The sequence below is a fragment of the Aureobasidium namibiae genome (assembly GCF_000721765.1).
Source record: "Aureobasidium namibiae CBS 147.97 unplaced genomic scaffold scaffold_1, whole genome shotgun sequence".
NCBI classification, from domain to species: domain Eukaryota; kingdom Fungi; phylum Ascomycota; class Dothideomycetes; order Dothideales; family Saccotheciaceae; genus Aureobasidium; species Aureobasidium namibiae.
In genome coordinates this window covers 1,971,661-1,987,011 of record NW_013581208.1, presented here as the reverse complement: position 1 = coordinate 1,987,011, position 15,351 = coordinate 1,971,661, and the positions used below count along the sequence as shown (strand labels likewise).

Sequence of the window (15,351 nt, the reverse complement as noted above, 5' to 3'; positions counted from 1 at the left end):
GACTTAAGTTAGAAGCACCCATCACTACCAACACGAAGGAAGAATCTAGTTCCTCAGCAAAACAGCTCAAACACCGTCGAACTGGATTCGTAAATTTAACATTCATGAAATCATTAAGAGAGCTGCATCCGCTCATATCGTACTCCCGAATGCCCTCGCCCTATCCATCTTCGTCGTGAATTGCGTCTCCGTAGCCACGCTGCTCAACACACCCAAATGCAGCGGCTGCGTAACAATCTTGCTATGTTCTCCACTCTCCAAATCCATCGTATCGCATTTCTCTGCCTCTGACTCTTGGGGACTGTCTGCAGGCGTACGGGAGCCACCAAAACAATTCAATGTACTGCTCAAAGATGACTTTGCTAGACACCTCTCCCCAGTGCTTTTGCTTTGAAGTGCTGATCGTGTTTTGCCCGCACACTTCTGGAACAGCGGGCGCAGAGTAGCGAGACTGGCGGCGATGATGCCCAGTGCGCCTTCGATCATTGTCCATATCAAAGGCTTCATTGACCGTGAGTAGATGTTTCCCTCCGGACCGAACATGGGGATATAGACAGTGCGCACGATGGACGCAATACTGCCTACGACTGCAAGCATCAGAATCCCACAGCAGGAAAGTTTAGACGCCCAAGACATCTTGGTGCAGCGAACCAGGAATTGGATGGCCAGGACGGGAAACACCCAATCGGTGATTGCGTTCAGAGCGCCATGGACATAGCCAGTGTTGGATAGGACACGGAAGGAGAGGCATTGACCTAAAGCTGTTTTCATGGCGTAGTTGCCTGGAAGTCCGCATTCGAAAACCACAAGGAAAAACATTGCGGTTGCGACGGTGCTGTAGACGATGACGGAGATCCAGACCACGTAGCGGGACCAGCGGACGATCAGGAAGCGGAGGAAGAAGAGGGCTAAGGAGATCTTGAGGCAGATGGTGCCGGCGATGTAGAGGGCTTGTTCTGCGCAGATGAGCTGTTGGTAGATGTCAGTACTTGTTGTAGAGTCGCAAGACGGTTCATATCGTGTAGCGCTTACTGCAGCATATGTATTGAGATTCGCCAGCGTCGTTGGTTTCGCCTCCGTATCCGCTAGCATCAACCAGACGGTGCACTCGCCAATGAAGACTGTCTGCCGAAGAGTTAGATCATTGACCCCAAGCCCAAGCAAAACAGCACTTACCAAGGTCAACAGCATGAACCAGTCATCCCATCCCCAGCATCTGGAAATCTTTGTCCGTGTCCAGACACGAAGACCGACGACAATACAAGAGAGAGCAAGAAATGTGCCATTCAGAGCTTTCATGAGCTCCAGCTTGCTGGTCTCTATCGAGTAGTGAGGCAGACTCATATTTGCTGATCCTCTCTGAGATCGAATGAGCCGAGTAACCGAGAACGCAATGTTGACCAATCTCGCTATCATCCCCGAAGCCTCAGGACGATCATCCGTGTGTATAAGTATACAGCCATACCTTGTCAGTGAAGCTGTAACGCACGTAACCTAGTGTTCTGGCTATCGAGAAACCTATAACGGGGCGATCGAAACCAGATCTGGCACTTTCCGAAGACATTTGTGCCTAGAACTGACTATCTGAAGGCAGGAATAAGCAGTGGATCGCAACGTCTTTTGCTCTAGGTATCAGAAAGACCTGTACTCAGTAGACAGCCTCCAACGGGTTTCGTCGGTCACTGAAATCATGCCAGTAAAGTGCCGTCTGGACCACGATGAGCTGTGTCCTAGCGTCGCTCGAATGTCCAGACATCTTCCTACAACCAAACACCAAGTGTTCTCTTAAAGGATTGTATTTGGTCGAAAATTGTGCAGGATAGCCAGCTGAACAAGCAGACGCGTGTGTGCGTGTGTGTGTGTGTGTGTGTGTGTGTGTAAAGCCGCCTAATCCTCGTTGGAAATGGTGACCGTTATTTTCACTCCCGCCAAGCAAAACGGTTATACACAACGAATACCTCGAGGCTTGCAACGTCCCGGCTTGTGCCAGTTCCATCTCGGTACTCAGATCTGCACGACCCGGCTACGATATTCCAATCCTGAGGTGGATCTGGTCATACTCGCTTCGACTTGAACAGGCTGGACAAGCTGCGCGCCAAGAGAGACCCTTGCTGCTTCGTTCTTCAGCACATCAAAGGCATTGATATTTGGAGTTCTTGACACCCAGAGGCATGAAAAAATGCTGAGAGAGTCTTATAGTATCGACGATTCGAAGGCTGAGCATAAGGTCTCGGCTTTCGTGATCAAGCGCAAAGGTGCCGAATTCTAAACTCGATGGATATAGAGTTCGTCGGCCGGTGTTGAACAGCCCTGACTTCGCGGAAACGTCATCTTCTTGTTATTAGCGCCTCCATATATCAGATACCAACCAGATGGGTTGATTTTCCGGTTGTATTTTCTCAGCTGAGTCTCAGAGAGACGATTGACAGTGAGTCGTAACCATGGGAATCCGCCATCGTCTACTGTGGTTCACGCAATAATGGGATGATGAAGATCCTCTCACAGGCCTCCCCGTCCTGGATGTCCTGAGCCCTCGGTCTGCTCACCGTTCGCCGTTGGCCCAGATCAAAGGTGAAATGGAGATGGCCAACATTTCGATTCTCCATGGGTTCATCAACAGCAACACGGCTTGCAAGTGCCGAGCAACCGAACCAGTGGCTTGTGACCGTTCAATACCGTGAAGCTGCTGTAGCAGTTCAAATATGGGTCATCTTGGTTCGGCTCCATACGGCATATTTCGGTGCAACGGAAGGCTTTTTTGCCAAAGTATCAACGGTCAATGTAGATAGATGAAGCCAGCCACTGGAGGCTGGTCATCCGGAGAGTTCACAGTGGACCATTTTCCTGATTGAAGCACAGTGGTAGGGTTTCAATGCAGGAACTGCCGGACAGTGCGAGAATTGGGTTCGAGACTATTCGATACCTTTGTCTCTATGGTCGGATGTGTAGTGGCGTAGTGTAGAAATCACAATCCGAGTCATCTTACCATGACTCTGGTCTTGTTCTAGACTCGAGTCACTTTGGGAATTGGGGCTGATTGATCGATTTATGAGATTCTCCCAGTGTTCATATCGTATTTGAGATGATGCCAGCCAGAGGAAGCTATGAGATCATTTCCGGGGTTCAGGACGAGAGTCGAATGTGTCTTGGATCCCGAGAGGCACTCATCATAAGTGAACCAAACTTGATGCTGAGTGAGGCTGCAAACCTGTCCATACTCTGTCTCACTCAAATGCCGTAGCGGTATCGATGATTCTATCTGGAAACAAAGAGTGCGGCGATGACTGCACCCTAAGACATCAGTTCCAACTGTGTCACTAGCAACGACCTCAGGTACCTTCCCCGAAAAGGAGCGTCCCAGATGCAAATTGCTCAAATGACATGATTGTTGGGTCGTCAAAGAATTCCATCCAAGGCACATCCTCGGTACCAATACTTGTACCAATACCACTGTCTGTACAGCTATCGCACTGCGTAGAGGCTACCGTCATTGTACAATGCTCCGACCTTAGTACTTTCGCTGCAATTCTCTTGATCTTAACAAGGACCGATCCTGCGCAGGCCCAGTTCGAACCAAGTGATTTGAGCAGACCGACTACCAACGTGATGCGGTCGCGATGTTGGTACATGCAGCGGCAGTTGTGAAGGGTGCAGGCAGCCAGCTGTACGACCGAGGCAATAACAAGAGTACATATGAAAAACGGGGTGTGCTTTTGTACAGGGCAGCGGAGAGCAGCTAGATTGGACAGCTCTTTGGACGCGTCAGTGGCTTTGCTCGCATGGGCATGCTTAGTGTCTGTAGATGGCATCTGCTTGTCGCCTTTTGCGCAAAATATATCTGCGGTGGCTGGATGAATCGATAGAAGCTCGCTTCTTGGCATATGAAGAAGGATGGTAGCCCAGTGTATCAGCATGTGCGCTTGAAATAGCAGCTCGTCGATTTCTCCGGAGTTTGAGATGATATCACGTTTTTCCGGCGGTACGTAGTGCGACCAGGCTGCAAGCGAATTATCGATGGCTTGCACTTCGTCCGGATGAGCCTCAGTATTTGCTATCGACAGAACCCGAGAGAGAATCTGAACAGCTTCGATGCGGTAGCAAAACGAGGGAAAACTGACTTCCTCTTCAGCGAAATGACGGTCAGTGAATTGAGCCAGTGTAGATCTCGCAGAGTAACAGACTCCATCTGTGTATGTTGACTCTTCGCATGGTAGTAAGACTTCATGAACGACGGACCTAGTCTTCATGGTCGGTTTGCGATGGATGGCGGACATGATGCCTTCGACCACAAACAACTCATACCACGTCCGACGGAAGCTCTCCTCAAGACAAGGTGATGAATTGCCATTCAGAGTGGCGTAATCTTTGGTGTTCATACCAAGACTGATCGCCATGTCTATAGCGTTGTCAAGCATCTCCTGTCCTTCGCTTGGCTCACCACGTGCGTGTATGGCAATAGCAAACAAAAGGCGAGCTTGAACCATGTACGCCGACTTCTGTGAATTGTCTCTCAGGGTGGCAGCGGTTAGCTCCCGAAGCGAATCACCAGATTGTGATGCTGAGTAATGACTTCCAATAAAGTGAACGACTGATTGGAGGTATGAGGGATATTGTTGCTCGTACATATGACGGGGGAGCAAGATCGGATGTCCTGAATGAAAATACGAATAGTAAAGATTTACGACATGTGCCATACTTGCTTGACGAATTTGTCCTTGAGAAGTTGATGTTGAAGTTGAGATTTGGTTGCTTGACAGGATTGTTGGACTGGTATTGACCAGCGGTACGCTAAATTCAACACCGATCGAATCCGATGTAACGGGCTGATCATCTGCAGTGGCAATGACTGTATGGCTTTGCCAGGATGAGGGATCAGGCGTCGTATGAGCGAACGCTGTGGCCAGCAGTGGCGGTTGAGTCGATGTATCTGGTGTAGGCTGTGTCTGATGGTCGGCATTGAGTTTTCTTCGTTTTTTCGGTATGCCTTTGCAGCCTCGTCTTGATGTCGTCCAGGTGCATGGAATGTCCGAAGCAACACATCGTGAGCAAACAGGTTGCTCCCCATCGCATTTGAGATGTTTAGACCGACATTCGGTACAAGCCAGTGGAGATGGTTTGGCAGTACATGCCGGGGATTCGGCGGTGGTCCTAGTCGTCATGGTTTTTCCCTCCAGATGAACAGGGTATGGCAGCTAGACTCCTGCGAAGCCTGCCTATAGCGAAAAGTCTAGCAAATTAAAACGATCAGCATGTCAATCGACTGTGTAGCGAAAAGATGACAATGATGGTTAATGTCGCCGATTCGGGGACATTCGAGCGATGAGGATGGAAGCGGGGACATTCATCGTTTCCGGCATGACCCTGTCAAGATACGGCTATCTGTTCCATCACACTCTAGCGACGAGAGAGGATGGTATGATTACCATGTGAGGAAGCGGTGAGTAGGACTCAGGATACTATTGTGTGCTCGCAACAATCCAATAAATAACCGACAGAGTGTGTGTAGCCAGTCGGTTGGTCTTGCATTAGTTGCAGCTTCCATATGAAAGTGTTTGTTGGTCATAGCGCAATGGTGCAATGCGTGACGAAAGGCAGGCGCGAATGGGCAGTTCCCCAATGTGCCAACTTGTCTGCAGTGTACAGCCCTCGCTCGCGCCTCATACATCGCGGTAGCCAGCTTTGGATACAGGGGTGACGGCGGACCTCAGTCTCGTATATTCCTCAACGAGCATACTTTCAAATGTGTCGATTTATGGTAAGACCAAAACTTGAAGCTGGTATCTACGCGCGACAGCTACTGACGAGTCATCAAGGTATACAAGGGCAAGGAGCCCATCCTCCTTTCCACCCTGATCCTTGACCCAGCGCACTCCATTCTTACGCAATCCTACGACTCCCGACTTCGTCTGGATACACGCCGACCACACAACGGCGACGGCTTCGGTGTTGGCTACTACACTCCTCCCTCGTTGCTGCCACTGCTCGGTCCCGATCCGTGTATCTTCACCTCAACCATCCCCGCCTGGAACTGCACCAACCTCACCCGCTTAGCGAGTAAGACCGTCTCGCCTCTCATCTTCGCCCACGTTCGCGCCAGCACCGAGGGCGCTCTAGCCGAGAGTAATTGCCATCCCTTCAGCCGCGGCTGCTTGATGTTCATGCACAATGGAGGTGTAGGAAGTTGGAACTCTGGTGTCAAGCGCAAGCTTGTCAGCGACGTTGGCGACCGCTGGTTTGGAGGCGTTACAGGTAGCACCGACTCCGAATGGTGCTTTGCTCTGTTCCTCGACAGTCTGGAAAGACTGGGCTACGATCCCGACAATGCTGACGCCCAAACCAACGGCTTTGGTCACAGTGTTCTACGCAAGGCCATCCTGAAGACGATCGAACGCATCAACGGTTACATTCGTGAACTCCCTGAAGACGTCCGAGAAGGCGACACGCGTAGTCTACTCAACTTTGCTGTGACTGATGGTAAGAGTGTCGTCTGCACCCGTTATGTTAGCAGCACTACGGATGAGGCTGCCAGTCTCTTCTTCAGCTCCGGTACCAGCTGGAAGAAGCAGAACAGCTCTTCCGCCGAAAAGGCCGACTACACCATGGAGCGTCGTGATAGAGGCGCCGATATCGTCCTTGTTGCGAGTGAGCCTCTGACCTTCGAGCGCGACAACTGGGTCACTGTCCCCACCAACAGCACTGTCACCATCCACAATCAGACTGTCCTCATTCATCCCATCATCGATGACTTCTACAATCCTTCGCCCAGCTTCAAGCGCAGTTCCAAATTCGCCGAGACTAAAGGTCAAACTACCACTGAGATGGCAAAGGCTTCGATTGATCCTCCTGCTGAAAGCCTCGTCAAGGCCGCTGCCTGAACAATGCTTCTCACGCTTCCACGCTCTCAACATCGACAAGCTTCCGGGGTTAACTTTCTTTGTCACCGCTCAGACTCTGTTTTCCCCTTCTAACAGACTCTCCTTCGTGCGTTGATGTGAGACCTGGATAAGATGCAGCAGCCATTCAAGCGCTTGCAGTACGATTTTGTCAGTCTGAGCAACCTAGACCCGATTCTATGACTGCAGGATCGACGATACACAACGAATTCTCCGCCACGAACACTCTGCCGATGCGTCGCGCGACACTTCTTGGAGCTCGTGAAAACTAATATGCAAAATGCTGGGTTCTGCGTTTACCGCTTTCAACCTTCGGAGAATTTAGCAGAGCAAAATCGATCCGCGACGAGGTTTCGAGGTGGTGATCTACTCTATGACCACTTTGGATCGTTTACAGGAATGTACACTACAGGAGTGAAACTTCTCACGCGGGCTTCGAGAAGGGATATACGCTCAACCAGGACCACGTTGACTGCATGACACAAGTCGATTGCACCCTTCGAGTCTAGTAGCTCTAGTGCTATTCGCAGAAGCACGCTCTGCGCATTCACCAATTTACCACCAATGAGAATCACCAATGAAATTCCATCTGAGATCATATTACTACTCACCGTCAAATGCCGGCCGGTAAGGAATAGACAGTCCTCGAATCGGACTGATCTTCCGCGTAGGATTACCGTTCTCACGCTTTCCCCGGACAAGCCAACACGGCAGTGTGCTCAAGTACCGCATTAAACGCCAATCATTACCCCATTTGACATCATACACTCACGAGATTCACAACACCTCGCAGACATCCATACCATCCATAAGCCTCATGCAGGATCCAGACTAATCTTCGCTTGATCAGACTACTGATCGAGATGATGCAATGTATGTGTTGTATCAGTAGTCTGCTGACAGCACGAGTCGAAATGTCATCGCCGTACAGATAGCGAAGCCGCCCGCTTTTCTATTTATCGTGGCTAAGCTGCTGAGAGGTTATACGGACCTTTTGTCATCGCCACAACAATTTTGAGACGTTAGTATTTCAACAGTGTGCGCACCCGCACTGGATCGCGCAGTTTTTGACTGGGTCGACTCACCCCTATATTTCATCGGATGTATCGAAAGGATATATCGAAGATCGAAGATCAGACCATCCAGTGACTTCAACTGTAAACTGCATCACACACAATTTTGGACAAGCTCATCGCGTGGCTCGGATCTATATCCCAGATTCTGAGTCGTTCTAGTGGTCGTCATCTGCCGAAACCCTCCACCCGTGTAACCTAAACCGCACAGGCATTGGCAGGGTTGACCACGTTCTATTTTGAAAGACGTTGGTCGCTTTCTCCTTCTCCTCGTCCTTTTTATCGTGGTTGTTTCTGCAGTCTTCGAACTCCAGTCTGGCCATCAGCATCTTGAGGAGCAAATAAAAACTCATCGTCACAGCTCGTCTACAATTCATACTGTGCTTCCACATCGCTTGCAACTTGACCTGCCATGACTGGACTTACGATGAGACCAGCAATGGCAACACGCTCGAGAGATGTGACTGTTCCTCCGACGCCGCCCAATGGGGAAAGATACTTCTATCCTCCTACAATCGAGCAGCCTCTGCAAGGCGAGATGGCCTCCAAACATATCAAAGAAGAACCTCTCACGCCAAACCTCGCGCCAAGGGACTGGAAGAATTATATCGAAGATTCTATCGATACGCAAACTGACCAGCTGATCGAGTTCTTAGACGACTTTTCAGCTGCATCGAAGTCACCAGTTTGGAAACCGACGAGGAAGGAAGGCTGGGATGGCTATGCCGAGACAGCATCAGCGGCCAGTGTGATATCCTCGTTTCTCTCGTCCAGGCAGACCAAAAGCGTCGCGCTCGGCTCACCAACGTTTCCATCTGTGGTCAGTGTCTTCGACGGTGGCGACGGGCCTTGCCTTGTTATGAACGGGCTATTGTTTCCACGCTTGATATCACCGTCACATCCCTATTCCTTCAAAGAGACTGCCGCACCGTTACCGCATACAACGCCAACGCCGATCGATACAGGAGGTACCGCGGCTATCGTGGCTGCCTATGCTTACTTACATTCAGTTCGACATCATCTTATCGGCACAGTTGTCTTAGCGGCGATCTCCGACACGGAAGAAGGACACTTGGGCACATGTCAGCATTTACTACATACTGATGAGAGGAGAATGCTTTGGAGAGGCGACTGCATGATCACTGCCGCTACAAGCTCCAAAACCTCCACGATACCACTTTCTCCTCCAGAGGCATTTTCCTACAGACCCGCGACGAAAACCATTGACCCAGCGACTTTTGACTTAGGGTCCTCGAGCTGGCAAAGGAATCTGCCGAACGAAAACTTTACACCTTCTTGCCTCTCAACGCGGTGCGCCACTCATCCTGTCGCAACCTCAATATCAAATAATGGCAAAAGAGTGTTGGGCAGACGACCAAGTATGGACTTCAAGATTGCCCGTCAGCCCGGCTCACATGCTCGCTTCTGGACCGATGCAGGTGTCTCGAGTTTTTGTCTTGCGGTTGGTGGTACGGATAGCAAGACAACCGCTTCGCCACAACAGCAAATGTCAGAAGAGGGCTCGGCGGTGCCTGACGAGATGGTTGACTCTGGGATCCAGGATGCGGCGACGAGAGAGCGAGGGACAGAGCAGATTCATGGGCAACAGGGAGCAACAGAAGAGGTGGATAAGGAACAGTGGATTCAGCTTGTCAAGGTGTTGGTGTTGACGGCCTGGGATCAGTTAGGCTTAGAAGAGTGAGGGTGGAGAGCAGTAATTCGCACAGACAGCAAGGTACTGGAAGCCATTTACAACAGGCTATCATAGTCGGAATGATTGGAGCGTGATGACTGGCTCTTTTCTTTGCTCACATCCAACATCTTTCGTGCATTTATTTGTGTTGCGTGCATCTTAGATGAGTCCGCACTACTTAGACGGCTTCTTTCTCAATGTAGATCGCTGTGCATCTCTATTGTTGGCTATATAGGGTGCAGTCGGGTCTGAGATGGAGATAAAGAGTACCCGGTCGATGAATTACACAGTCTCTGATCTCTTCCGACCGCTCATACTCTGGACATCAAGTTAAATGAAGAGACGAGTCTCTCCTACCGAATTATCAACCCAAGTCGTTTAGTTTATGGGTCCCTTAAGCTTGATACCGCTGGAGATACCCTTAATCTGTGGGGTCACACTTAAAAGGCGATCTAGCACCAGACTATGATTAGCGACTGAGCGAGAAAGTTGAAAGTTCAGAGTCCATTCAAGATCTACGAAAGTTATTCATAAGGCTGTTAGAGGATAACTCCTAACCTAGATGATCTATGACACACTGCAGAGTACACGGATATGCTATGTACCGATGGTACCTAGCTATCTTTGCGTGATCATTGTTTTAGCCACTATCGATTTCTTAAAATTGAGAGCACAGCAGACGAAACATCTTGGGTCGATAAACGTTATCAGTCTCCTACGCCTCCCATTCTTGCGTTATATGCTCGTGTCCAGATATTGCTACTCAGTCAGATTTCATCGACTCGACGACTATCGTCCCCTGTCCGTTGTAGAGCAAATCACAAATGAAACGTTCCGGGTTCATAAACCTCATCCCTTTCTTCCATCTTCGGTACCGTATCTCTATTTTCGTATCCTGACACCTTTGCCAAGAGAATAGTGATATTGCTATAATTCATCGACCCGAGGCCGTTCATTTCTCCCGTTGCAGGAGATGAGATCTATGAAGCGTTGTCTGACGATGCAGCAGACGATGACAGCAGGAACACTGGGACAGACATATGATCTTGGGGTATGTATTCGTTGCACTAGAAAGCAAACAAGTGATCACAGGTATATATATAGGAAATGTGTGGGTTGGATGTTATTCATATAAGTCAGATAGAATGATATTGATATCCATGTTGCGTCTCTCTACGGACTGTATACTGCTATATGTATGTCATAAAAATGCACAGCTGATATTAAGATGTAGGTGTGTCTAGAGAAAGCTTGACGGAAAAAAGAGCTTTCTGTGGATATCAGTCTGCTTCTCGGACGTACTGTACATTCTGATAGTGATACTCGGTGGTCTCCAGCACATAGAGATCAGGAACATTACAGCAGAATATTCTTGGTGCACGGAAGAGGTCTGTGTAGGTGCTCTTCTAATGGAAGCATGGTGTGATGTGTAAGCTATGGAAATGCACACTTGACATCGAAACAGAAGTGTGTTTAGAGAGAGTATGGTGGAAGAGGGACCTCCAGTATATGCTGGTTCGTCTCTTGACAACACTGTGCATTTCCATAGCTGTATTCGACAGTATCCAGCACAGGAAAACGAGAGGTAGCTCGAGAGACCAGTTAAACGATACGTAGCAAAGGCAGATGACTTGCTCCAAAAGACTTTCTAGGCGATGGCGAAGTTTGTGAAGGTGTCTTTTCGTGGTTGTTTAGATCGATGTGTTAACTATAGAAATGCACAACTGATGTCGAAAGTAGAAGTGTGTCCAAAGAAAGCTTGATGGGCGAGGGGCTCTATTGTCGCTCTGTCTCGTGATAGTACTGTACATTAATATAGTCGTTCTCGATAGGCCATAGTTGAGGAGAAAGGATAGACAGATCAGAATATAAGCACACAGAGAAGATCAAGTGGATAGGGTGAGACTCACCGACCGAACATAGCACACAACTGGATGGTGGACCAGAAATAGAGGAGTGATGTAGTTGAATCAAATGACTTTTTTACGATTTCTGTAATGACTAGAAGAAGAGTGATTGCAGGAAGAGCGTATGTGGTGTGGGTACTTGTGGAAAGAAGCGGTGAAAGTGAATTCGTGGCCATCTTGCGTGGTAAAGGTGTTGTATGTCAAAAAAAAGAGAAAGAAAACAAACCCTCAAAGGCGGGCAGACATTACAAAACAAGCATTTTTCCCCCTTTTGTTCCTTCTCAAAACTCCGGTGCGGTTGGTTATCAGATTGGGTGGTAGTTGGCGACTGTGAGAAATCGATTCGGGGTAGGCATTCGAGGGAGAAAAACAGGTCGGTTTCGTTACTTTCGTTCATGTGACTCTTTACGAGGCCATGGCGCGGTTGCCTCCTCTGCGGTTGAAGTTCTTAGTCTTGGCCGAGACAGTGGACCAGCCATCGTCCTCCATGGTCTCGGCTGTGGTCTGAGGCTCCTCGGTCTTTCTCCATGAGTCGCCGCCCTTGGCCGGTGCCTCGCGTGTGATTTCTTGGGGCTTCACTTGCTTGTCGTCGGTGATGGTACCCTCAGCATCAGCGTCAACGCCCTCCTTGTCGTTCTCGTCACCCTCATCCATACGGCGCAGGATCTCGTACTGCTTGCTGTCCTCGCCCTCGGGCTTCTCCTCCTTCTCAGCCTTCTCAGCTTTGGTAGCGGCCTCCTTGGCGCGCTTCTCCTCGCGAGCCTTGTCATCTGCCTCCTTCTTCTCACGGATTGCGATCTTACGCTTCTCCTCAATCTCCTGCTCTCTGGCCGAGGTGTCGATAGGACGGGCAGCACCGAACGGCGAAGCCTTGGATGAAGCAGCGGCGTTGTTCTCGGCGGGAGCCTCTGAAACAGTACGCTTGGCGAGGTTGAGTCTGGGTCTCTGTGCGGGTGCTTGAGGCGAGGTGGGGGTGCTGGCGTCGGGGGAGTCGGCGGGCGAGTCGGGCTTCATTCTGGCTCTCCACTTGTCGTCCATATCGGCAGCGGTGGGCTGTCTCTCGGGTCTCTCAGGTCTGGGAGGTCTCTCGCCGGTTCCGGAAGCACGGTCGGCAGCGCCCTCACCCCATTGGGGAGCAGCTCTGGGTTCTCTAGGCTCTCTGTTGAAGTTTGATTCTCTGCGCTCACCTTGGGGTCTGGGCTCAGCGGAGGTGAGGGGTCCCTTTCTCTCCCAGTTGCCAAAGTCGCGGGGCTTGGAGTCGACACCTTCGGGGGGACCTTGTCTGAAGCTACCAGCTCTGTCGCCCATTCCACGGCGCATGCCACCGTCACGCTGTCCGGGAAGGTCGGGAAGGGGACCCTTGCGGGTCCAGTCGTTGAGTTCGCGCTGAGGTTCACGGTCCTTGGCTGGAGTATATTGTGAGTAAGAGTCTTGTAGATGTAGACTCATGGTGACTTACGGGGGTCGGCAACGCTGATGCGGATGTTTCTGCCCTGGAACTGGGTCTCGCTGAGAGTAAGAGCCTTCTTCAGGCCGTCGACGGTACCAAACTCGACGTAACCGAAACCCTTGGGTCTGCGGTCCATCTTGTCCTCAACAATGCGGACGCTGGTAACCTCACAGCCGTCGAGGAAATCGCGGACATCGGCCTCGGTGACTTCGAAAGAAAGGTTGCCGAGATGGGCGGTGTATGGGGGCTTGTCGGGCATGGGGAGCTGCTCGCGAACGGCGTAGCCAGCGGTACGGTCTGTGGGCGCAGTGTGAGTCCATGTGTGTGTTTGTAGATGTGCATTTTGTCTTACCGCGGAAACCACCAGCAGCGGCATCGTCGCCAGCAGGGGCAGCAGGGCGGGAAGAGGCGCCCCAGCCGCCGGACGAAGTGTTGGTACGGGAAGATTGGTAAGGAGCGGCTAAATATGGTGTTAGACGGACATTCGTTCGCATTGCGTCAGGCGCAGATCGGGGAGAAGATACAAGCTGCTCCGTGTTAGTCGAGCACTTTTCTGGCGCATGCGCATCAGTACATACCAGGAAGAGGAGCAGTCTCCATCTCATCGGCCCACGAGCCGAGCGCTATGAAATTTCAGCCATGGACGTCTTTGCGACTGAGGTGGGTCATAGAGCGCATACACTGGTCGTTCAGGAAGTCGCCGAGCGACAACTTCTGCTGTTGCGATTTCTTGGGTGCTGTATGCGAGCCATGTCAGCACTCGACCACTTTTTTCGCCTGTCTGTCGCCGCAAATCGCTCCGTCCTTGTAACATGTGCGTGCGAGGTGCGCTGGCCGTAAGTGACTGACCCATGATTGCGGAAGATTTGAGAACGCGCGGTAGAGTCTGCGCGAGTTGTTCTGGGTGAGTGTCTGTAGTAATGAATCCGGGAGATCCAGTGCGAAGGGAATATCCAGAGGCATTTCCTCTTGCGAGATCAACGCTGGGGCGCTGAACTTCTTGGCCAAGACGCTAACACGGAAAAGGCAAAACGCCCGTCCGCCAGTCCGACCTCTGCTCCTTGCAGTCCTGCATTCGCCCGTTGTCCTTCTTGACCATCCATCTTTCCTGGTAGACATATCAAACATGGATCCAAGTCAGACGTTACAATCGCCGCAAGCAAAGTCCATCATCGGACCTGCTTTGAAAATAGGTGCCCTTTCTGGTACGTACCTCGACCCATCTTTCCTTTTCCGAAAATCCAAGCCGCAAAATAAAATGCCGTTCGGCTCCTTCCTTGATCGCACAGTGTGTCTTCGGCCATCATGTTCCTGACTTCTGATACCCTCATCATCAACATGCTCTGCTTATTGCCATCCTGACACATACTGTAGGAGCTGCCGGTTTTGTGACAGGAAGCGTTGCTGGTGTCATCAGAAATTCTCCTCCTCTTCTTTTCGGTCTCGGATCTGGTATCCAATGGTTTGGTCTGGGTACCACCTACTGGGGTGAGTTGATTTATTGATCTGATTAATCTATCTTACCAACCATATCAGGCACAAGAAGCTTCATATTCCAAGCATGGGACACCGGCAAGGGCTTGACAAAGAGCGACAAGGCTTCTGCTAGTGCCATCGCTGGTGGCGTGGCTGGCAGTGGCGTCGGTCTACTTACTCGTACGTACACTCGACTTTCCAGGACTTGGCTCCAAGCTTACCCTTCCAGGTGGTCCTCGCAATGCCATTCCTGGAGCTATCATGTTCTCGCTCTTTGGTTTCCTTGGACAGACTGCCACCAATTACTACGACAAGACTGACATGCCCGTATCTAATGAGCCGCAAATGAACTTCTGGCAGAGGTTTGCCAGCCTCAAGTGGATGCCTGTCACTGTTCTCAAGGATGGCGAGTACGAAGATATGCTGCGTGAGAGACAACTCAAACTTGAAGCAGAGATTGCTCTTGTCGATGAGCGTATCGAAGCTCTCAAATCACAGCATGCCAAAACCTCGGCCTCGGAAACTACATCATCTTGAAATCATATTCGTACTCTTCACCTCCTATCAAGCGAGTTCCTTACGTAGGCCGGTCACTTGGAGCAACTCGCAACTGTCCATAACTCGGGCCGATGAAAAGCACAATCTGACTCGAATCGCCAACATTTCTCCACAGAGAGTTTGATGATAGCCTGAGTACAAGGCCGGTTCATATGAGTGTGCGGAGCACCTGCCGCCAGCGCTACAGAAGAACCACCCCTGCCCAATTCCGTTCCTGGCTGTGGTCGATCGACTCAGAGAGTCGAGGGTTGTGGCTGTCCAGCGTAAGGCCGACAAAGGGCCAACCTCCGGCATCCTATAT

The 15,351-nt window shown here is 50.6% G+C and overlaps 6 protein-coding genes across 6 annotated transcripts; 3 read left to right on the top strand and 3 right to left on the bottom strand.

The window, feature by feature from the left end:
* Window positions 1-132: 132 nt before the first annotated feature.
* On the bottom strand, window positions 133-1,299 carry M436DRAFT_36712 (uncharacterized protein; the record flags this gene model as incomplete). The annotated part of the gene is made up of 2 exons (XM_013576452.1): window positions 133-1,074; window positions 1,177-1,299. 2 exons carry the CDS (start codon window positions 1,297-1,299, stop codon window positions 133-135), a joined length of 1,065 nt encoding a protein of 354 aa, XP_013431906.1.
* A 2,030-nt stretch (window positions 1,300-3,329) lies between these two features.
* M436DRAFT_36575 (uncharacterized protein) lies at window positions 3,330-4,484 on the bottom strand (the record flags this gene model as incomplete). The annotated part of the gene is made up of 1 exon (XM_013576425.1): window positions 3,330-4,484. The coding sequence occupies one exon, from the start codon at window positions 4,482-4,484 to the stop codon at window positions 3,330-3,332; it is 1,155 nt and encodes a 384-aa protein (XP_013431879.1).
* Window positions 4,485-5,740: 1,256 nt separating this feature from the next.
* Window positions 5,741-6,875, top strand: M436DRAFT_35286 (N-terminal nucleophile aminohydrolase; the record flags this gene model as incomplete). The annotated part of the gene is made up of 2 exons (XM_013576195.1): window positions 5,741-5,755; window positions 5,814-6,875. The coding sequence occupies 2 exons, from the start codon at window positions 5,741-5,743 to the stop codon at window positions 6,873-6,875; spliced, it is 1,077 nt and encodes a 358-aa protein (XP_013431649.1).
* A 1,503-nt stretch (window positions 6,876-8,378) lies between these two features.
* M436DRAFT_69223 (uncharacterized protein) lies at window positions 8,379-9,668 on the top strand (the record flags this gene model as incomplete). Its single annotated transcript, XM_013576826.1, has 1 exon — window positions 8,379-9,668. One exon carries the CDS (start codon window positions 8,379-8,381, stop codon window positions 9,666-9,668), a length of 1,290 nt encoding a protein of 429 aa, XP_013432280.1.
* Window positions 9,669-11,971: 2,303 nt separating this feature from the next.
* On the bottom strand, window positions 11,972-13,869 carry M436DRAFT_69222 (RNA-binding domain-containing protein; the record flags this gene model as incomplete). The annotated part of the gene is made up of 6 exons (XM_013576825.1): window positions 11,972-12,972; window positions 13,026-13,313; window positions 13,369-13,476; window positions 13,595-13,639; window positions 13,697-13,753; window positions 13,866-13,869. The coding sequence occupies 6 exons, from the start codon at window positions 13,867-13,869 to the stop codon at window positions 11,972-11,974; spliced, it is 1,503 nt and encodes a 500-aa protein (XP_013432279.1).
* Window positions 13,870-14,142: 273 nt separating this feature from the next.
* On the top strand, window positions 14,143-15,029 carry M436DRAFT_35235 (uncharacterized protein; the record flags this gene model as incomplete). The annotated part of the gene is made up of 4 exons (XM_013576181.1): window positions 14,143-14,221; window positions 14,391-14,504; window positions 14,553-14,672; window positions 14,722-15,029. 4 exons carry the CDS (start codon window positions 14,143-14,145, stop codon window positions 15,027-15,029), a joined length of 621 nt encoding a protein of 206 aa, XP_013431635.1.
* Window positions 15,030-15,351: the final 322 nt, after the last annotated feature.